Source organism: Myxocyprinus asiaticus, chromosome 17, assembly GCF_019703515.2.
Source record: "Myxocyprinus asiaticus isolate MX2 ecotype Aquarium Trade chromosome 17, UBuf_Myxa_2, whole genome shotgun sequence".
NCBI classification, from domain to species: domain Eukaryota; kingdom Metazoa; phylum Chordata; class Actinopteri; order Cypriniformes; family Catostomidae; genus Myxocyprinus; species Myxocyprinus asiaticus.
In genome coordinates this window covers 3,863,178-3,885,945 of record NC_059360.1, presented here as the reverse complement: position 1 = coordinate 3,885,945, position 22,768 = coordinate 3,863,178, and the positions used below count along the sequence as shown (strand labels likewise).

At 45.2% G+C, this 22,768-nt stretch overlaps 1 protein-coding gene across 3 annotated transcripts in view; it reads left to right on the top strand.

The window, feature by feature from the left end:
• Positions 1-22,768, top strand: part of LOC127455347 (peroxidasin homolog) — a 103,285-nt gene that overhangs the window by 58,543 nt on the left and 21,974 nt on the right. For all 3 annotated transcript variants that reach the window (XR_007899662.1, XM_051723161.1, XM_051723162.1), the window contains 5 exons: positions 7,717-7,989; positions 10,548-10,664; positions 14,791-14,949; positions 20,708-20,820; positions 20,956-21,112. Coding sequence is in view for 2 of the 3 variants with exons in the window: in XM_051723161.1 (XP_051579121.1) it covers positions 7,717-7,989; positions 10,548-10,664; positions 14,791-14,949; positions 20,708-20,820; positions 20,956-21,112 (819 nt within the window). In the remaining variant the exon portion in view is untranslated. The remainder of the gene's footprint in view (positions 1-7,716; positions 7,990-10,547; positions 10,665-14,790; positions 14,950-20,707; positions 20,821-20,955; positions 21,113-22,768) is intronic.

Genomic DNA, 22,768 nt, shown 5'->3' with positions numbered 1-22,768 from the left:
GACGGTGCATTTCAGTGGCTTCTCCCCCCTCTGCACTGGTGCACTGCAGAGAACGCCCCTGGGCGCTTCGGCAGAAAAACTAGAGAGTATATTTTCTGAAAGAGCATTTTTCCCCTCTAAAAGAGTATATATTTCTCTAAAAAGAGCGGCACACACGGAACGTCTTTTTAAACACGCGTCTTTTTAAAGATGCTTTTCCGATTGTGTGTTATTCCTGGTTGCGCTCGTTATCTCTCGCCTTCTGACGGTCACGATCACTGTCTTTCGTGTTTGGGCACTGCTCACGCGGAGACAGCGTTCGTGGATGGTCATGTTCTCATTGCGAGAATATGTCCATGGCAATGTTGCGGTCGCAGCTCGCCTTCAAAAGAAAGCGAGCCACCCCAGAGGCTCCCGCCTCGGTCCTTTTACCCACGGGTTTGAGGCCAGCGCGTTCGGGCTTCCAGGTGAGTCCGCCGGCTCGTCTCACAGCAAGTTCGACCTCTTATTCGGAGCCCGCGAAAGTGATGAGCTCTCGAGTGCAGCATCAGAGAGCGGGCTCGTCCAGTCGGAAGCCTCAGCTGGGCTCCTCCCTTCAGGGTCGATCGCCCAGTCACAGGCTGACGCGGAGATGACGGCATGCTTTCCCGGGCAGCCGCAAGCGTCGGTTAGAGTGGATTTCACCGCTCTTCCCTGAACCCTCGCGGCTCGTTGATTGGTTCCTGGGCTCGCGGCGCCGTTCAAAGCCACGCCCCACCCCAGTTCCTTTCTTCCCGGAAGTGCATGAAGAGCTGACAAGGTCGCGGGAGGCACTTTTAACTGCCCAGTCCCGATCTTTTCAGCTTCCCCGCCCTCACTACCTTCGCTGGTGGGGCAGCCAAGGGTTATTCGGCAATCCCCGGTGGATAAAGGTGCTCACGGTGCACCTATGCCCGCAGAGCGCCGCCACCTGGCGTGGGTGCCCAAAGCCCCCGTCCAAGTCCTGTAGGTTTACATCGTCTCTGACGGCCAAGGCCTACGGTGCCGCTGGACAAGCCGCCTCCACCCTGCACGCCATGGCTCTCCTGCAAGTCCGCCAAGGCACTAAAGGAACTGCACGAGGGTAGTTCCGCCCCGGGATTGATGCAGGAACTGCGCTCAGCGACCGACCTCGCTCTCCGAGCGACGGCGGTCATGGCGCGGTCTATCGGGCAGACGATGGCCACACTAGTGGTCCAGGAGTGCCACCTTTGGCTCAACCTGGTCGAGATGGGTGAGGCCGACAAGACACGATTCCTTGCTGCCCCCATTTCCCAGGCGGGCCTATTCGGCGACACCATCGAGGACTTTGCCCAGCAGTTCTCGATGGTAGAACAGTAGATGGATGCTAGCCGGCATATCCTGCCCCGGCGCGGCTCAAGATCCCGCACCCCGTCTACTCTTCGCCAAGGGCATCCCCCTGCGGTGACTGCACCGGCTCCACTGCAGCCCGCCCCTTCGGCCCGGCCCCGGCGTGGAGCCCACCGCAGGAAGCAGACGCCACCCATCTCACGGCCGCCCAGAACCAGTGAAAGGCTTCAAAGCGCCCTTGAGACGGGCGACCCAGGGACAACGAAACCCGCTCTCTGGAGCTGGTAAGCAGATCTTCATCTTTTTGTTACCTTTTGCATTTAATTGCGCTGCATGCCCAAGTGGCTGCAGTACTCAAGAGCTCAGCAAGAGTGGTTTCCATGTTCCCTGGGTCATGTATCCGGTGTGTATGGCTGGCATCACGACCACCGTCCACCACTCTATTTGGCAGGTTGGCGCTCCAGCGGCGGTCTCCCGCCCCTGAGCGCCCAGCTGTGGCACAAATCCGCCCCCGATGTGACAGTCTCCACGGGTCACGAGGACAGGCCTCTTCCTCCCTCGTCCCAGGCTGTTCCGGGGGTGGTCACAAGGAGCCAGGTAAGTGCTTCGATGTCCTTAGACTCAGCACAGCCACGACGTGGTGTGGCACCTCGAGCTCCGCCCCGCCATGAGGCCCCACCTGCCGGTACATCCGATGACGTTGTCCCTTTGGTCCCCCTTGCGCGGAACTTGGACGCATGGCTTGCGCCTTCCAATCCGTCACGAGGTCTGGTCCGGAGCGTCCGGCATCAAGATTGGTTCGCGGCGGTAGACCCGAAGGATGCGTACTTTCACGTCTCGATCCTTCCAAGACACAGACCCTTCCTGCGGTTCGTGTTCGAGGGTCGTATCAGTACAAAGTCCTCCCTTTCGGCCTGTCCCTGTCTCCTCACGTCTTTACGAAGATCGCAGAGGCTGCCCTTGCCCCGTTAAGGGAGGTGGGCATTCGCATTCTCAACTATCTCGATGACTGGCTAATCTTAGCTCACTCTCGAGATGTGTTATGCACACACAGGGACCTGGTGCTCTCACACTCAGCCGACTAGGGCTTCGGGTCAACTGGGAAAAGAGCAAGCTCCTCCTGGTTCAGAGCATCTCTTTTCTCGGTTTGGAGTTGGACTCAGTCTCCCTGACGGCGCGCCTTACGAACGAGTGCACCCAGTCGGTGCTGGCCTGTTTGAAGGCGTTCAAACAGAAAACAGCGGTTCCACTGAAACTTTTTCAAAGGCTCCTGGGGCATATGGCATCCTCGGCGGTGGCCACCCCGCTCGGGTTGATGCATATGAGGCCGTTTCAGCACTGGCTCCAGACTGGAGTCTCGAGACGGGCATGGCGTCACGGGACTCACCGCATGGCCATTACGTCGGTCTGTCACCGTCTTTTCAGCCCTTGGACCGACCTCTCGTTTCTACAAGCAGGTGTTCCCCTAGAACTGGTCTCCAGGCGCGTCGTGGTCACGACAGATGCCTCCAAAATGGGCTGGGGCGCTGTTTGCAACGGGCACGCAGCCGCCGGCCTCTGGACGGGTCCGCGGCTGCGTTGGCACATCAACTGCCTCGAGTTACTGGCAATTCTGCTCGCCCTGCGGAGGTTCCGGCCGTTGATCCAGGGCAAGCACGTGCTAGTTCGGATGGACAGCACGGCAGCGTTAGCATATGTCAACCGCCAAGGCGGTCTGCGCTCCCGCTGTATGTCACAACTCGCCCGCCGTCTTCTCCAACGGAGTCAGCAGCACCTCAAGTCGCTGCGAGCCACTCACATCCCGGGCAACCTCAACACTACGGCAGACGCGCCGTCACAACAGGTTACCCTCAAGGGAGAGTGGAGACTCCACCTTCAGGTGGTCCAGCTGATTTGGAGTCGATTCGACAGGCACAGGTGCACCTGTTCACCTCCCAAGAATCCTCCCCACTGCCCGCCTCGGCATAGACGCACTGGCACACAGCTGGCCCCCTGGCATTCGCAAATATGTGTTTCCCCAGTGAGCCTGCTTGCACAGACCCTGTGCAAGGTCAGGGAGGATGAGGAGCAGGTCGTCCTGGTAGCACCCTACTGGCCCGCCCAGACATGGTGCTCGGACCTCACGCTCCTCGTGACAGCTCCCCCCTGGCAAATTCCCCTGAGGAAGCCTTCTTTCTCAGGGAAGGGGCACCATCCGGCACCCGCGCCCAGACCTCTGGAATCTCCATGTCTGGCCCCTGGACGGGACGTGGAAGACCTAAGCTGTCTCCCACCTGTGATGGTAGACATGATCACTCAGGCTAGGGCTCCCTCTACGAGGCGCCTGTATGCCTTTAAGTGGCGTCTGTTCGCTAAGTAGTGTTCTTCCCGTCGGGAAGACCCCCAGAGATGCGCAGTCAGATCAGGGCTTTCCTTCCTGCAAGAGAGATTGGAAGGGAGGCTGTCCCCTTCCACCTTGAAGGTGTACGTTGCCGCCATAGCAGCACACCACGACGCAGTCAATGGCAAGTCCTTAGGGAAGCACGACCTGATCATCAGGTTCCTAAGAGGCGCCAGGAGGCTGAATCCCTCCAGGCCGCGCCTCGTTCCCTCATCGGACCTCTGTAGTTCTTCAGGGTCTACAGAGAGCCCCCTCTGAGCCTTTGCAGTCAGCCGAGCTTAAGGCACTCTCTTTGAAGACTGCCCTCCTGACTGCGCTCACTTCCATCAAGAGGGTAGGTGACCTGCAAGCGTTCTCTGTCAGCGAAACGTGCCTGGAGTTCGGTCCAGGTTACTCTCACGTGATCCTGAGACCCTGACCGGGCTATGTGCCCAAGGTTCCCACCACCCCTTTAGGGACTAGGTGGTGAACCTGCAAGTGCTGCCCCAGGAGGAGGCAGACCCAGCCCTGTCGTCGCTGTGTCCGGTGCATGCTTTACGCATCTGTTTGGATCGCACGCAGAGCTTTAGAATCTCTGAGCAGCTCTTTGTCTGCTTTTGGTGCACAGTGGAAAGGAAGCGCTGTCTCCATGCAGAGGATCACCCACTGGCTCGTTGACACCATAACTATGGCATATTTTGCCGAAAACATGCCGCCACCGGTAGGGCTACGAGCCCATTCTACCCGTGGTGTAACGGCTTCTTGGGCCTTGGCCAGGGGTGCCTCTCTAACAGACATTTGCAGAGCAGCAGACTGAGCAACACTCAACACCTTTGCAAGGTTCTACAACCTCCGGGTGGAACCGGTTTCGTCCCAGGTAGTGGCACGCAACAAGCGGATAAGCCCGGGATAGCCGGCCGGGTGTATCGCTTGCACATAGCGCCTTCCACCTCCTTTTGAGCTGAAGACGTGCACTGTTAATTCCCAGTAGTGTTCACAAAATTTGTTCCCTGGTTGACTTCCTCCGAGCCCTGTGGCAGTCGAGTTTTCGGAGAGACTCGCTGCCGACCCAGTACACGCGCTAACTAAGAGCCCGGTTCTGGGGTAGGTGCTCCGCACGTGGCGGTTCCCTGTAAGGCTAACCCCATGCGATCTATATCTTCCGCTAATTTGTTTCCCTGCTGGCAAACTGCATCTTCCTTGGGCAGAGCCCCTCTGCCCCAGTCTCCATGTTGTAGTAACTCCTCCCCCATTGGGCAGGATCTACCTTGAAGCTCTCCACATGGTTGGAAAGACCATGTGACATATTCTTCCACTTAAATATCCCCCCCTCTCTTGGGGCTAGGTGTGGTCTCCGCGGTGTCCTCCCCTTGGGAGGGACACCCCCCGACTAGACCTGGCGGCCCAGTCGGATAATCCCCCTTCTTTTTTAGGGAGTGGGAAAAAGAGAAAGGGAGAAGAGGCCATGAAAGGGCCGTTCGACACTCATAACTGTGTTGGGGGAGGTTGCGTGTCAACCTGGTGTGCTGGCTATGAGGCACACAGCAAGTCTGCCCACCACACACCGCCAGTTCACGTAACACAGTTCAGCCTTGTGGCGTTTTGTATAGGGACCCCTAGTGACACTACATCGACACCAACGTCGAGTGAGTGACAGATAGGGAACGTCATGGTTACTGGTGTAACCTCCGTTCCCTGATGGAGGGAACGAGACGTTGGTCCCTCCTGCCACAACGCTGAACTACCCGCTGAAATGGCCGGACCTTATATCGGCTCCTCAGCGTAAAACCTGAATGAGTGGTTGCATACCAGCTCCTTTTATACCCGTATGTGCGGGGGAGTGGCATGCAAATACCACTCGCCAATTTTCATTGGTCTTTTATCAAAGACCTGAGGTGTCTGGGGCTCCCAAGAGTGACCCCTAGTGTCACTACATCAACACCAACGTCTCGTTCCCTCCATCAGGGAACGGAGGTTACACCAGTAACCATGACGTTTGAGAGTGTAGAGACACGACTTGATTGCATCATGCAAATGGGTGGTCGCAGCAGAGCTCTTTTGGCGGGCTTTGTTTGCCGCAGTTCTCTGATTGGTGTATCTTTCTTTTAAAGATCATGAGTAGTGTAGTTCTTTATCAGAAATTCCGGTATTAAACACATTTTTTTAAATGAAGTTGAAATAACATGGACGGATGGCTTCAGCAGAAGCATATACCATCAATTAACAACCTTGGAGTTCACGGTAGGTCTATAACTAAAGTTGGGCTATCAATAGATTAAATTTTCTAATCAAATTAATTACACGATATGCCGATTAATTAATCGCATATAGAAATATTTGCTGAGAAAGCCCCTTAAATAACAATAACAATATATAATGTTTAAGGCTACGTCCACATTAATCCGGATACATTTGAAAGCTGCACTTTCATTTTCGAAACGCTCTCCATACTCACTGCCATTTTCAAGTGTTTTCCAAAAGTTTCCCGTCCACACTAAAACACTTAAATCCCCTTACTGTGCATGCGAAAAATCGTTGTTCCATGCACGGGGTGAAACGCAGTTGTCCTTGTTGTGTGTCGTTGGACAGCAATTCCAAGTACACTTCGCGTCGCATATGAAGGAATGTATTTTGAAGGTTTTAGAGAGTAACATTTATCTTTACAACGCTCTCAAAGTGAATAACAGACACAATAATGCCACTACAATGTGGGATGCCATCTTGATCATTTTGTGTTGAATGGATCACATGACTGCTTCACATGACAAAAAATACATCATAGTTTTCAGATATCTCCGTCTTCTCTGTCCTCACCACAACGTGAAGACTGCATTTTCAAATTTATCCACTTGAGAGAGTGTTTTCGAAAAGCTTTGTTTTTGCTGTCAAAAATGCCGTCTCGGTGTGGACGGAAGGCCAAAACGTAGAGAAAAAGATGCGTTTTCAAACGAAAACGTATTAGTGTGGATGTGGCCTAAATAATTATATTTCAATAATTATAATTATAATATACAGTGTATTATAAATAAAATTAAAATGCATTAAATGATTATGGCAGACAGGTAAAGCATTGATAAGATAAAACAAAAAAAATTCTTTAGAAGGCAGTATATTGTTTCTTGGCCTACAGTCCACAGCAAAATTTTTTGCAATTGAATTTGTCAATCTATCCAAGATAGATTTATTATAGGGGATTTTCTAAGGATGCGTCAATGTACAAATGCATCAGACGGACGCTTTTGGAGCATCTCACTTTGGTTGCATTGTGACATAAACACAGTGTTTTTATGTTTTAAGTTTAACGTAGTTTGAAACAGAAAAACTCGTCTCAAGATCCATGCATTTGGTCCATCCATGCGCTCTGTCCATGTCGCTGGTGTCAAGGAAGCCAGAGTTTGATTTGTTCTCTGTACAGCTGTGTGTTGCCTATACAGTTGGAGTTTCGCTTACTGCCCCCTGCTGAAAACAGGTGGTACTTCAAGCGTGAATTGCTGAGATGGTAGGGATATTCCTTGTTACAGGCCGGGGACGTAATTAATTGCATACATTTTAAAAATGTGTTATTTTTAATATAATGAATCGCCATGAATTAACACATTAAATCAACAGCCATAAATTTAAGGTTTAAAAGTTATTGTTAATTATCAATTCCCCTTTGGAGAATATGAATGGGATTTTTACTTCCGGAACCACACTATTGCAGTTTATTAAACATGAACTTGAGATCAGACAAGATTACTTGAGTCTGCAGTTTTAACACTACAGTATTTTTTGGTGATATGAGCTCTGGGTGTCTCTTTCTTTAGTTGCTATAATACATGATTCATAATTCTTATAATACATTTTCCCATTGAGCTTAAGCCTCATAAGAAATATGAATTGCTTATATACTAAGCCCTCAGGCCAATTGAACATGCTAAAACGTTAACAAATAGTTAATAAATATTTGTTACAGAGGTAGCATGGCATTTTGAAAGAGGCTAAATGTATTGCCATTCAGCAATCTGCTTTGAGGCCTTGTATCTAAATGGAGTCTTTCCTTTCTCCAGCACGACCCAGTTTTGTGATCCAGCCACAGAACACAGAGGTTCTGGTCGGGGAGAGCGTGACCCTGGAGTGCAGTGCCGCGGGTCAGCCACAGCCTCGTGTCACCTGGACTAAAGGTGACCACACAGCCCTTCCAGTTGACCCCCGCATCAACATCACTCCCTCTGGAGGTCTCTACATTCAGAATGTCAATCAGGCAGATGGAGGACAGTATACATGCTTTGCCAGCAACAACGTGGACACAATCCATGCCACTGCTTATATAATAGTACAGGGTAAGAGATGGGGATTTTGTCATTTGGGGAGTAAAACTCACGCAGATTAACGTGTATGGTTTTGCTTTAATGTAACATTTGTGAATATTTTGCAAATATTCTTGGTCCTTACAGGATCATTCTTTTTTTTTTTTGCCTTATAAATATTGCCTCCTAAAGTTGACCAAAAAGAGAAATATTATAAATATTTAAATATTTTAAATATTATTCATGTCATTCCACCCCTTTACAATATTTTCAAAGTTTTTAAAGTCTTAAAAAAGGAAATCATAGGCCTATTTTTATGTTACCATGAAGTTAAATTGATATGATAGGTAGGGCCTACATAAAGCTACATATTAATATGTGTTATGATTCACTGTTGTGTTACCTTGGGTTTATCCTCTGTCTTCTGTTTTCCCCGGACTACACTTCCCATAATTCACTGCCCTCATCACTGCCTGCTGTTCCCGATTGTTCTCATCTGTCTTCCATTACCTCGTTAATCCTTGTGTATATAATGCCCTGATGTCTGCTCAGTCTTTGTCAGTTGTTGTGTTTTCTCCAGTTCCTCTGTGTTTACCCTGTTTTTGTATATTATTTATTTTCCATTAAACTTAGCTGCATTTAGATCCAGCTCTCTTGACTTCCTCCAAACATTACAAAACAACTGACCATACAAAATGGATCTAGCAGTTTATTTCATTCAGTTGAGCTAGGCGGATTTACCCATAAGGGAATACTTCCAACTTTTAAGCACCGTTGCCAGCTACACTGAATTTGCTGATTCCCACCTGAAATCTATTTACCGGATCGGACTCACAGCTCACCGGTGGAGGGAATTGCCAGAGACAGGAGACTACACTTGGGAGGAATACATAACGTTAACATTAGAAACTCTCGCTTCAGTGAATCCTCCTCTCCCTACCCTGATTCCGGCTTCCAAGTCTTCCACGCCTGAGTCTGCTCCACGCCATGTCACAGCCATGCCTGAGTCTGCTCCACGCCATGTCACAGCCACGCCTGGGTCTGCTCCATGCCATGTCACAGCCACGCCTGAGTCTGCTCCATGCCATATCACAGCCATGCCTGGGTCTGCTCCATGCTATGTCACAGCTATGCCTGAGTCCTTGCTCCAAGCCTTCCCCGACTTCTTGCTCCATGCCTGCCACGGCCACCGAGCCAACGGCCACGCCTGCTGCGGCCACCGAGCCAACGGCCACGCCTGCCACGGCCACCGAGCCAAAGCCCACGCCTGCCACAGCCACCAAGCCAACACCCACGCCTGCCACGGCCACCAAGCCAATGCCCACACCTGCCACGGCCACAGAGCTTGAAGCCTTGTCCGTCCCAGAGCCAGCGTTGCCAGCCTCGTCTGTCCCGGAGTTAGTATACACGGCCGCCCGGAAGCGGAGGAGGAGAAGAAGGGCTTCTGCTATCAAGTCTCTGCCCATGTTCACGACCACAGAAGTTGTTCCAGAGTCTCTGCCCGTGTTCATGACCACGAAGGTCGTTCCCGAGTCTCTGCCCGTGTACACGACCACGGAGGTCGTTCCCAAGTCTCTGCCAGTGTACACGACCACGGAGGTCATCCCAAGTCTCTGCCAGTGTTCACGACCACAGAGGTGGTCTCCTGGCCATCTGCCTGATCTGCTCTGGTCTCCTTGGTCTCCTGGCCGTCCGCCTGATCTGCTCTGGTCTCCTTGGTCTCCTAACCATCTGCCTGATCTGCTCTGGTCTCCTTGGTCCCCTGGCCGTCCGCCTGATCTGCTCTGGTTTCCTTGGTCTCCTTGCCATCCGCCTGATCTTCTCTGGTCTCCTTGGTCTCCTGACTGTCCGCCTGATCTGCTCTGGTTTCCTTGGTCTCCTGGCCGTCCGCCTGATCTGTTCTGGTCTCCTTGGTCTCCTGACTGTCCGCCTGATCTGCTCTGGCCTCTTTGGTCTCAAGATGTCCATCTTGGCCCTGCCTCCCTTACCAGCTTTCCTTGGGTGTCACGAGCTGCCCATTAGAGGGGGCTCCTTACTGGCTCCTGACATCACTGCCAGCTGTTCCCGATTGTTCTCACCTGTCTTCTGTTTCCTTGTTAATCCTTATGTATATAATGCCCTGATGTCTGCTCAGTCTTTGTCAGTTGTTGTGTTTTCTCCAGTTCCTGTACCAGTTGCTATCTTGTATGTTACGTTTATTTTGTTTCCCAGTTCCGAGTCTTGCCTTGTTCCAGTGTTTACCCTGTTTTTTTTATATTATTTATTTTCCCTTAAACTTAGCTGCATTTAGATCCGGCTCTCTTGGCTTCCTCCAAACGTTACAATATGAATGAATGGCCTTATCTTAAGGTTTATGTGTATAAGGCTAACACTATAAGTGAGAATTATATTGTTAATCAAAATTATTTATATGGCAATTAATCGTCAGCCTAAATTTTGTAATCATGACAGATTTAATCACACCTAATATGATTAATCGATTAATCACATTGATGTAAAGTAAGCAAATATCTAATGATTCCGATCACAGGCCGATCAATTGGTGCATACCGTATATACAGTAATGTACTTATAATTTTCTCTCTCTCTAGCTCGTCCCCAGTTCACAGTGACCCCTCAGGATCAGTCGGTGTTGGAGGGTCATATAGTTGACTTTCCCTGCGAGGCCAGCGGCTACCCTCAGCCTGTCATAGCCTGGACACGTGGTGGTGAGATGACATAATTCCACATTGTCTCTTTGATATGTGTTAGTGGAGTCCACACGTTATATCTCAAGTCTGCTCAGCATTTATATGTTCTAAATAATGGACCAACCGACATTTGTAGGTCAATAGGCAATGTCTTATAATATACTGTACTCTCACTGAGCACTTTATTAGGAACACTATGGTCCTAATGAAGTGCCCGACATGGTCTTCTGCTGTTGTAGCCCATCTGTCTCAAGGTTCAACATGTTGTGCATTCTGAGATGCTATTCTGCTCACTACAATTGTACAGAGGAGTTATCTGAGTTACAGTACCCTTTCTGTCAGCTCAAACCAGTCTGGCCATTCTCCGTTGACCTTTTCATCAACAAAGTGTTTCCATCCGCAGAACTGCCACTCTCTGGATGTTTTTTGTTTTTGGCACCATTCTGAGTAAATTCTACAGACTGTTGTGCATTAAAATCCCAGGAGATCAGCAGTTACAGAAATACTCAAACCAGCCCTTCTGGCACCAACAATCATGCCACGGCCCAAATCAATGAGATCACATTTTTCCCCATTCTGATGGTTGATGTTATTATTAACTGAAGCTCCTGACCTGTATCTGCATGATTTTATGCACTGCACTGCTGCCACATGATTGGCTGATTAGATAATCGCATAAATGAGTAGATGTACATGTGTACCTAATAAAGTGATCAGTGAGTGTATATTACAGTATATACATATTTTCACACAAATATACAAATATTTTAGAATTTTACCGCTTATAACACAGCACTTAAAGAATTTAGGACAATAAATCATTAATTTGATTATTTTCTAGTATAAGGTTAAAGGAATGTTTTGGCTTTAATACAAGTTAAGCTCTATCAACAGCGTTTTGGCATAATGTTCATTACCACATAAAATTGTGATTTCTTACCAACCTTGTCTGTCTTATATTCAGTCTTTTGGGACAGGAAAATTTAGACATCTTTACTGCTCAAATAAAAAAAAATGAATTCAAGCTTCTTGTTTCAGCTTTTAAACCCTCCAGAATGTCTTGCCCCATAGACTTCCATTTTAAATTAATTTTTTGGTTCAATGATATGACGCAAATTTTTTTTGTCCGAATCTGTTAAGTTCTTCAAAAAAACATTACAAAAGCAAAACACAAAACAATTACTTAATACATGTCTACTATGATAAACATGTTTTCTGTGAAAGATTTGCTGCTTACTTTACTGTTTGTGGTCATTTCTGACCGGAAACAGTATAGGTGTAACCTTTTTTTTTTTTCTTTTTTCAGAAATGACAACATTTCTTCTTCCCTGAAGTAATAACAATAAAACTATGTACTTGTTTTTAAATGCTATTAAGATCTTATGACATGTATTTAAAGGTGCACTCAGCAATTCCTGAGAAACACTGTTGACATTTGAACTCAACTGCCAAAACAAACACACCCCTCCCTTCAGTGCTCCTTTGGAAGCTCCGCCCCCCAAACTCATGCACGTGAGACGGTTTTACGCACACCAGCTCCAGACACTCACAACTCTCCTGCTACTAAATCTAACATCACAACAATAGCATATATGGGTTCTGTGAAACATAGCAAAATTTATGTTATCCACCTATCGAGAAGAAAAAGAGCAGCTTCATCCATCTTCAAGCCTTTTACATCTAGCATCAAATTTGAGTCAGCAATAATAAAGACAAAATAAACAAATGCATAAAAAGTTTTGAAGAAGTTGAAGAAGCTTTATCTGGAATACTCTTTCATTACTATTTCTTTAAAACAATAAGCAGTGCAACAATTTTAGTTTTAATTGATTAATTTTCAGAGAACTTTTTGTCCCCCACATCAAAATCAGGTGATGTAACCAACAGTCATATAGCCATTATGCTGTCATGTTATCAAAAAACATTAAACAGAGAGGACCCATTTAGACCCACAGAACTGTGTGCAAAGTTTTATATATATATATATATATATATATACATACACAGTTGTGCTCAAAAGTTTGCATACCCTGGCAGAAATTGTGAAATTTTGGCATTGATTTTGAAAATATGACTGATCATGCATTTATTTAAGAATAGTGATCATATGAAGACATTTATTATCACATAGTTGTTTGGCTCCTTTTTAATTCATAATGATAACAGATATCACCCAAATGGCCCTGATCAAAAGTTTACATATCCTTGAATGTTTGGCCTTGTTACAGACACACAAGGTGACACACACAAAGTGACACACACAGGTTTAAATGGCAATTAAAGGTTAATTTCCCACACCTGTGGCTTTTTAAATTGCAATTAGTGTCTGTGTATAAATAGTCAATGAGTTTGTTAGCTCTCACGTGGATGCACTGAGCAGGCTAGATACTGAGCCATGGGGAGCAGAAAAGAACTGTCAAAAGACCTGCGTAACAAGGTAATGGAACTTTATAAAGATGGAAAAGGATATAAAAAGATATCCAAAGCCTTGAAAATGCCAGTCAGTACTGTTCAATCACTTATTAAGAAGTGGAATCTCTTGATAGCCAAGCCAAGGTCAGGTAGACCAAGAAAGATTTCAGCCACAACTGCCAGAAGAATTGTTCGGGATACAAAGAAAAACCCACAGGTGAAATACAGGCTGCTCTGGAAAAAGACAGTGTGGTTGTTTCAAGGAGCATAATACGACGATACTTGAACAAAAATGAGCTGCATGGTCGAGTTGCCAGAAAGAAGCCTTTACTGTGCCAATCTTCTGGCACACTGTAATTTGGAGTGACGAGACCAAAATAGAGCTTTATGGTCACAACTATAAGCACTTTGTTTGGAGAGGGGTCAACAAGGCCTATAGTGAAAAGAATACCATCCCCACTGTGAAGCATGGTGGTGGCTCACTGATGTTTTGGGGGTGTGTGAGCTCTAAAGGTATAGGGAATCTTGTGAAAATTGATAGCAAGATGAATGCAGCATGTTATCAGAAAATACTGGCAGACAATTTGCATTTTTCCGCAAGAATGCTGCACATGGGACGCTCTTGGACTTTCCAGCAGGACAATGACCCTAAGCACAAGGCCAAGTTGACCCTCCAGAGGTTACAGCAGAAAAAGGTGAAGATTCTGGAGTGGCCTTCACAGTCTCCTGACCTTAATATCATCGAGCCATTCTAGGGAGATCTCAAATATGCGGTTCATGCAAGACGACCAAAGACTTTGCATGACCTGGAGGCATTTTGCCAAGACGAATGGGCAGCTATACCACCTGCAAGAATTTGGGGCCTCATAGACAAATATTACAAAAGACTGCACGCTGTCATTGATGCTAAAGGGGGCAATACACAGTATTAAGAACTAAGGGTATGCAGACTTTTGAACAGGGGTCATTTCATTTTTTTCTTTGTTGCCATGTTTTGTTTTATGATTGTGCCATTCTGTTATAACCTACAGTTGAATATGAATCCCATAAGAAATAAAAGAAATGTGTTTTGCCTGCTCATTCATGTTTTCTTTAAAAATGGTACATATATTACCAATTCTCCAAGGGTATGCAAACTTTTGAGCACAACTTTATATATCAAATATTTTGACATTTTTATGAAAAGGCACATTTTGTTTAAGTCAAAAGGAATAACCCTAAGAAAACTTCTTGATAATCGTGACTCAAAAATGTATGAGATTTGTAATTTTTTTGTTATATGTAAAAACTTTTTTTTAAATTAATGATTAAGTTGTGTACAATCACAAGAGATAGGAAAGTATTTTAATACCAGATTTACTTGACTATCACTTGACATTTTGAAATCATTAAAAACATTGTTTTGTTTTGTTTTTCTGTAGAAAAATGTCTGACACAAATATTAAATTTCTATGAACTTGATAAATGTGTTTTAAACTAGATTTTTTTTCTCATTTTTATCATCTTGGAAAACCCTATTTGTCAACGACCCTTTTAAAACTGAGGGATGAGTTAAAATTATTGTCAGTGGTAATAGACATACCACAGACACTGTCAATAAAGTTTAATTTGTAATGGAACATTCCTTTAAATGCATTTCAAGACTACTGAATTACCGGTCAGTGTATCAGTTGTTTACAAAGTTTGCTTTCAGTTGTGGCAAAATCACTGAAACTCTGTTCTCCTACCACAGGCAGTCCTCTGCCAAATGACAGACGACATGTTGTTCTCTCAACGGGCAGTTTGCGTATTAGCCATGTGGCTCTTCATGACCAGGGCCAGTATGAATGCCAGGCAGTCAGTCCTGTTGGCACTGCCAGAGCAGCTGTTCAACTCAACATCCAGCAAACCGGTGAGAACATATACACAATATACATCACGACCTGACTCTGACTGACATTGGTTATTTCATCCTTCATAAATGTTGAAACAGGAGTGGGCGATAAAGGTTCTCGCAGTAACATAATAAAATCAAAACAGTAAAACAAACTAAAAATACATTCTGATTGGATGATCCATGTTCGAAGCCGTTGTAAAATAGCCGATATACACGTATCTGTGACCGCTCATCAATCAAAATCTTTATAAGCCTGTCTTTTGGATCATGCGCATAACGCCGAGGTCAGTTGTGGTCCGAATAACGTGTATACGTGCTGGAAGAAGCCAGGCTACAATCGCATTATCTAGGTCTGTTAGTCTGACCTTGCAAACTGGTACGATTACAGTCAGACTAAAGCCTTTACATGACATTTTAAATTCAACTGAAATCGAACTGTCTTTTTAAGTGCATGTAAACATACTAAATCAGACAAGATGATTTGTTGCTTACAAACCGTAAACTCCGCTTTGCGCTGTGCTAAACAAAACCCCTTAAAACAAGTTCTTCCTCATCTTGACTTGTTTTGGACAGTTCCCATTACTCGTATTGTTTCTTTGTCGCACATATAAATAACTCAAAGCAGTCCTGCCCACTGATAGCCACACAAATAAAGACACATTTCTACCATTGCATGTTACTGTGTATACCATCATAATGCCAAACCCTTGTTGAACCACTGACCCATAAACTGTTCAGCAAGTAAATTCCTCATTTAATCACTGCACTGAAAGAACAAAAATTAAAGAACACAAAAATGTCCCTATTCACTGACACCTGAATGTGAGGCCTCTTTTGGAACAAGACTAGACATGATAAAAATGGAGGGTTGGCTTCATAAACTAATTTGTCATTTACCCACAAGTAAAGCCTACAATTAGTAGAACAATGCCCTCATAAAGCGTCAATGAGAGGCGTAAGACCAGGTCCCTGCTTGTAAGTTCCTTCAAACCACCTCTTAAGCTTTATTACAGGCTTGTGGAACAGCCAGGAAAGCATGCAGCTTTGAAATTCCCACATGGAGAGAACTTTTCCATGTAGTAATGGCTGGTAACACGCAGCATAACAACCGCTTGTATTTACATCAAAACCGAGGCATAGGCTTTGCTCATGGTCGGTTTTATATAGAACAAACTTATGAGAAGAGGAAAAAATATCAGGAGAAAAGGGGAGAGTTTTGGAGAGAGATTGAAAAGTGACTTTACAGTTCTTGGCAGTAGTGAGGACTACTTCTAATGGCTATTAGTAAAGGTAGAACAGCTGCAGAATCTGGGGAGTATGGACTAGATCCGTGCTTCTCTACTGGTTTTGCTTAAGGACCCACATTTTTTATTCTTCTGCAAGTGAAACCTATCTAATTTGGCTACCATGTTGTGGAAGCTACTAAGAAACTGTAGCTTCCCAAGCTACAAGCTACTCATCACTAAAATAGTTAAACTACAGTCAAGGTACTCTTTTAAAAAAAAAAAAAAAAAGTAGTTAGCTATACTACAAGCAACAAAAAGTAGTTAACCACATGGAAGATATATTTTAGATATTGTAATCACCTGATAGTTATATATTTAATTAGATGTGACATTCCCTTACGAAAATTAACCATGGTTCACCTTCTGTCACTCACTCGACGTTGTGTCGATGTTTCTTTCCTTCCTCTGGGGCAAAGCCACTCCAGCTGCCCCCCACGCTGTGCCTTCTACCTATGGGTATGAGGCCGGCCCTGCTGTCGCTGGAGGTGATTTGGGGATTTCAGTGGGCGCTGTCTCGCCGGGTAATTTCCTGTTGACCTCCCGTTCCCCAGCACGCTCGTCTGCCCCCATCGAGTTCCGAGATGAGACCAGCTCGCCTCACGGCCAGCTTAACATCTCTTTCGGGTCTCGCGAGCAGGATGAGTCTGGCAATGTCAGATGCCGAGGACTCAACTGGGCTGCCACCTTCGGGTCTGCCCGCCCAGTCTGAGGCTGATGCAGAGCTGACCGCCATGCTTGCCCGGGCCGCCGTGAGTGTTGGGTTGGACTGGAACCCTCCACCCTCCCCTGAGCCCTCGCGGCTAGATGACTGGTTCCTGGGCTCGGGGCGCCACTCATAGCAACTTTTTCTGCCTGAACCCGACTTCCCAGTTCGTCCGCTCTCACTACTCTCAATGGCGGGGCGGCCCGTGGGTACGCGGAGATCCCTCAGGTGGATAAGGCGGTTGCGGTGCATCTCTGCCCGTAAAACGCCGCCACCTGGTGGGATCGTCCGGTGCTCCCTTCCAGGGCCTGTAGGACTACGCCGTCTCTGGCGACTAAAGCCTACAGTGCCACTGGACAGTCTGCCTCTGCCCTGCATGCCATGGCCCTCCTGCAAGTACACCAGGCCAAGGCACTAAAAGAGCTGCACGTGGGAAGTCCTGATCCCGATGTGATGCAGGAGCTGCGCTCGGTGACCGACCTCGCCATCCGGGCGACGAAGGTCAAGGCGCGAGCACTCGGGCAAGCGATGTCCACCTTGGTGGTCCAGGAGTGCCACCTGTGGCTGAATCTGGTTGAGATGAGGGACGTCGACAAGGTTCGCTTTCTCAACGCTCCCATCTCCCAGATCGGCCTATTCGGCAACACCGTCAAGGACTTTGCCCAGCAGTTCTCAGCAGTGAAGAAGCAGACGGAGGTGATACAGCACATCTTTCCCCGGCACGGCCCAAGATCCTGTACCCTGTCTGCTCACCGAGGGCGTCCCCGTGCGGCGGCAAAAACCCAGGTGGTTCCGCCACCACCCGAGACCAGTTCTCGGCCCCAGCGTAGAACCCCCACCTCACAACCTGGCTCAAGGACCCAGAAGGCTCCTAAGCGCCCCTGAGATGGACGACCCAGGGAGAGAGATGTCCACTGCTACCATGGAGCTGGTACCCAGGCCACTCCATCCCCCAGTTGAGGGCCGGAAGGGAAATCCTATGTTTCCTTTTGTTTTGTGTTTGCCGCACCCCAAACGGGCTGCCGTACCCACATTTTCAAAAAAAGAGCGGTTCCCTCACTCCTTGGGTCACACAAACAGTGTTTACGACCTCCGTTATCACGGCACTTGCAGCCAGGGCCCTGCGAACGCGCCCCCCCCATCTTCGCGCACCCGGCACAAGAACACCTTCCCCAATGCGTATAATAGCGTTAGATGGCTTCAGCCGAATCTAATACTCTCTGGAGAGAAACATAAAGAGAAAAGGCCGCGGCTGACACAACGTCGGGATCTTGTCTCGGCTCCTCAGCACAAAACCTGAATGAGTGGTTGCGAGCCAGCTCCTTTTATATCCATATGTCCGCGGGAGTGGCATGCAAATTCCACTCAAATTCTCATTGGCCTTTTCTCAAAGATTAGATGTGTTTGCGGCTTCCAAGAGTGACCCCTAGTGTCACTACATCGACACAACTTCTCATTCCCTCCATCAGGGAACGGAGGTTACAACAGTAAATGAGACGTTTTATAGTAACCACAAAATTAAACATGGTTGCTACAGTCATGGTTACTACAGTATCACTAAAGTAAAGGATACTATATCAGGGTTCACACGGGTCCTTAAAAAGTCTTAAAATATCTTAAATAATATAACAAAAGTCTTTGGCAGTAAATAGTGTTTATCACAAGGGAAATGTGAGAAAATCGCATTTAAAAAAAAAAGCGTTTTAACTAAACTTGTACTGTACTTTTTAAGGCTACTAAAAATGCTGCAATTTTCTTACCATCATTTAGCTGAGTCTCTCTTCCAGAATGAGCTCTGAAATGCAATGTAATGCAATGTCATGTCATGTCATTTCATGAATTACTGGTGTTTTTGGAATCACAATGGTGAGAAACAATTAACATGCACTCGAATTATATATGTTTGACAAAATGCTCCTTCTGACTGAAAACATGACAGAAAACGCTTGCTGATTGTCATCGATCTTTCCCCAGCTGCTTCTGTCAAGTGTTGCATCTGTGTAATGTTTAATGACTGATATCTCACACAGTTCACGCAAAAGATGTGTTTTTCAGGTCCATTTCTCTTGTTTTGTGAATAATTATCAGCAGGTTAAGGGTGAGAGACGCTAAAATACGGGACAAACAGCATCACGTATGGATTTCAAACAGAACGCAATTTTGTTCCCTCAAATACGGGACGATTCCATATTATACGGGACGGTTGGCAACCCTACGGAAGACACACGTGCTGTATATTATACTTAATATACATCAATAAACTTGAAAATACCCTATTTCATATAACTGAATCAAATTAAAGTGCTAAACAGCAGCAATAAGCTAAATATTTTGCTTTAAAAAAGAAGGCAAAGGTCCTTTTAAAGCTGAAGTATGTAACTTTTTCGGTGTTAAAATACTTTCTCCTATCCCGGCTTAATATGCAGAGACAACTATAAATAAGCCATACATACTAAGTTAACTTTCTTGAAAACTGAAAACACTGTTCATTAAACAGTTGCGGCACTTTTGCGTGTGGTATTTCAACGCAAAACGTTGCATCTTATTCACTAACCACTCGACATCAAGTTTAAACAGGCACAATTAGCACTGAAATTGCACTGCGTCTTCAGTATTTAAGTCAATTGTCATACCTTTCCGCGCAAACACACCTCTTTTCTATGTAAATTAGGCTTATTATAGATTGCGCTTAATTCTCAAAAATTGCCCGCTGCAATTTACATCGCGCTATTACCGCCAGATGAAAACAGGCAGTAAAATGAATATTATTATAAAGAGAAGTTTGTGTACATTTTCTACCGATCGTATTAGCAGGAATTCATCAAATAATGATCAAATGATGGGGAAGAGCCGTATAACCTGACTTAATCCAGATAGTCAAGTGCGCTTTCAGCATGTCGACCAGTGGTGTTAATGGAGTTGAGGATGGGACTACCTTTTGTTTGATCAATGGCAGACATGGGGCACTTTCAGAAAGATGTTTTGAATACAATGTTTATTCTTGTAAATCTGTTTGGAGGCGCAAGTGTTCAGCTTTAAGGCTGAGCAGAGCTCAAGTGAATCAGTGAATGATTTATGAAAACTAGTTCATTAGCTTAAACTGTTCGAAAGAACCGTTTCACTAAAATGATTTGGTTTTCCCAGCACTGGAAAAGCTACACTGTTGTGAAAATAGATGAACTACTGTCACTCTGCTTGAAAATGTAGTTATGCTACTTTTAGTTTACTGCTTCACAACACTGTTTGGCTAACCAAGTTACAGATACATTTGCGCCAAAATACTGCAGAGTTTGATTGGACACTCTGCCTTAGACATCAACAACCAAAGATGTGGGACGCAATTTCTCCTCCTTTTTAAAAGTTGATAAGTATATTTATTTTGCCATCCTAACTATGCACAATTAAATGGTTAGTTGCATTTTATCATTTTCAACCCATCAGTTGAGAACCACTGGACTAGATGAAAGTTTAGCATTTCATGACTTTGACTCAGAGGATCAAGTGATCCCATCTAGCTCAGCTCTTAACTTTGTGGGTTAAAATGTTTAGATTAAGCTCCAAGAATTGGACTTGAAGCCTCACATATGCCTCTCACTAAGACGGAATCTCTTGCCCTCTTATTGGCATAATTGTTATTACAGAACCATGACAATCTCCATGAACTCCACATCTGACCTGTGCATGCTCTTTTCTTGTCATACATGTGTATGTGCACGTCTCACATGATAGATTTGGCTGTTTTTCTGTGCGCTGTAATCATTAACATGTGTTTTTACATCATCAGTAACGCCTGTTTTCACAAATGCTCCAAGGGATTTGACGGTGGAGTCTGGATCAGATGTCCAGATTCCGTGCAGTGCTCAGGGTGAGCCTACACCAATCATCACATGGAGCAAGGTTAGACCAATGGGCTGCCTCCTTCCACAACAACATTGTCCATACATCTTTATTGTTCATTAACTTTGGTCCCCGTGGGGCTGTCTTGATTTTGTGACCAGACTCATTCAAACAATCTCTGGTCCTGATCTGCAGGATGGAGTCCAGATAACAGAGAGTGGGAAGTTTCATATCAATCCGGATGGCTATCTGGAGGTGAATGATGTGGGGCTTGCTGATAGGGGCCGATATGAGTGTGTCGCTCGTAACTCCATTGGCTATTCCTCGTCTAGCATGGTGCTAACTGTACAAGGTAAGAGTGCAAGACTGTAATCACATATTTACGATTGAGGAGGCAGAGTCTAAGTAGTAGCAGTTTAAAGGGATAGTTAACCCAAAAATGAAAATTCTCTCACCATTTACTCACCCTCATGCCATCCCAGATGGGTATGACTTTCTTTCTTCTGCTGAACACATTTGAAGAAAAAAAATATATATCTTAGCTCAGTAGGTCCTTAAAATGCAAGTGAATGGTGATCCAACCTTTGAAGCTCCAAAATGAACAGACAGTCAGCATAAACGTCATCCAGATGACTCCGCTGGTTAAATTAATGTCTTCTAAAGCGAAAGGATAGCTATTGGTGCGAAAAAGATCAACACTGAAGTACTTTTTAACAATAAATCATTGCTTCCAGTCAGTAGCAGTATGCACATTTACAAAAGGGGGCAGAGTTCACACGGTCTCTCGTGTGATGTATTCTCGTTGGCATGTTAAGAACATAATTGCATGTTTTTCTTTCAATTGAAACTTTTCAGATTTTTTAAATCAAATTGTTCATGTTTCCTGAAGTGTTGGTTATTCATGTTTTTGAGATGTTACAGACATTACATTAGAAATAGACATAAACAATTCTGATTTAAAATATTGGCTAGCATCATCCAATCACTGTCAACCATGTTAAAATAAAATTATACATTATAAATTCTGAATCTATATACTGATTATCATTGTCCCATGTCTGTCAAACATGTTGAGTGATCCAAACATCATCTGCAGCCTGAAACTGAACTTTAAATAGGAAGTTTGGACTGAATGCACTTTGCTCTATAGAGAGCTATAGGATGCTCCCTTGCTCCCTATTTAGGGAATGACTTAACCTCAAGTGTGCTCTCTGTCTGCACTGGTCTCAGAACAGTTCAAAATGCACCTTATTTTCATCCTAACTCCATATAAAGCCTCTGAAAGCAACATTTTCCAGTTTTTGGAAGCACCCATTATTTCTCAATGTGATAAAGAACAGGGAATATAGGACATTTTAACTGAAACTGAGCATACAGTCCACGAATGTGGTCATTGTGTTTAACAGCGTGCTGTTTCACGATAAATCACTCAAATTTTAAAAATGGCATATCAGATGAAACTAGAGACTCTAATCTTTTGACTCAAACCAATTTCAATGTAAAACCTTCATTAGGTTTCCAATCAAGCTGTAGTTTTGCCAAATTACACAAAAAGTGAGAAAATATTATTTAATATTGTATTGTGTATTTAGAAAATATAAAATGTTAGCAATTAAATTAGCCTTAGCAAATCAAAGCAGTCGGTCATAATATTTCAGAAACATTAAAAATGTCATCAAAAAAATAACACTGTGTTTGAAAGTTTCATGACTTTCAGTGAAAAAAAAATGATATAAACCGCCTGTGGTGCATGTACATACACTGTTGGACATTGTTTATAGACACATTTAAATTGTGAAAACATTTTTTAAGGGAGACTCCAAATTTAGACACAGAAAAGTGCCAAAAAAACACCCATAAAGTATCTTTAGAGGTTCTAAAGCCCAACCTTAGTCAGCCTTATTAATAAAAGGAAAAAGTGCAAACTGTCTTTTCACTAGACATACTGTTAAGTGATCACAGGCCAACGCATGTAAACCTTTTTTTTATTTATCTGCAAATTGCAAAT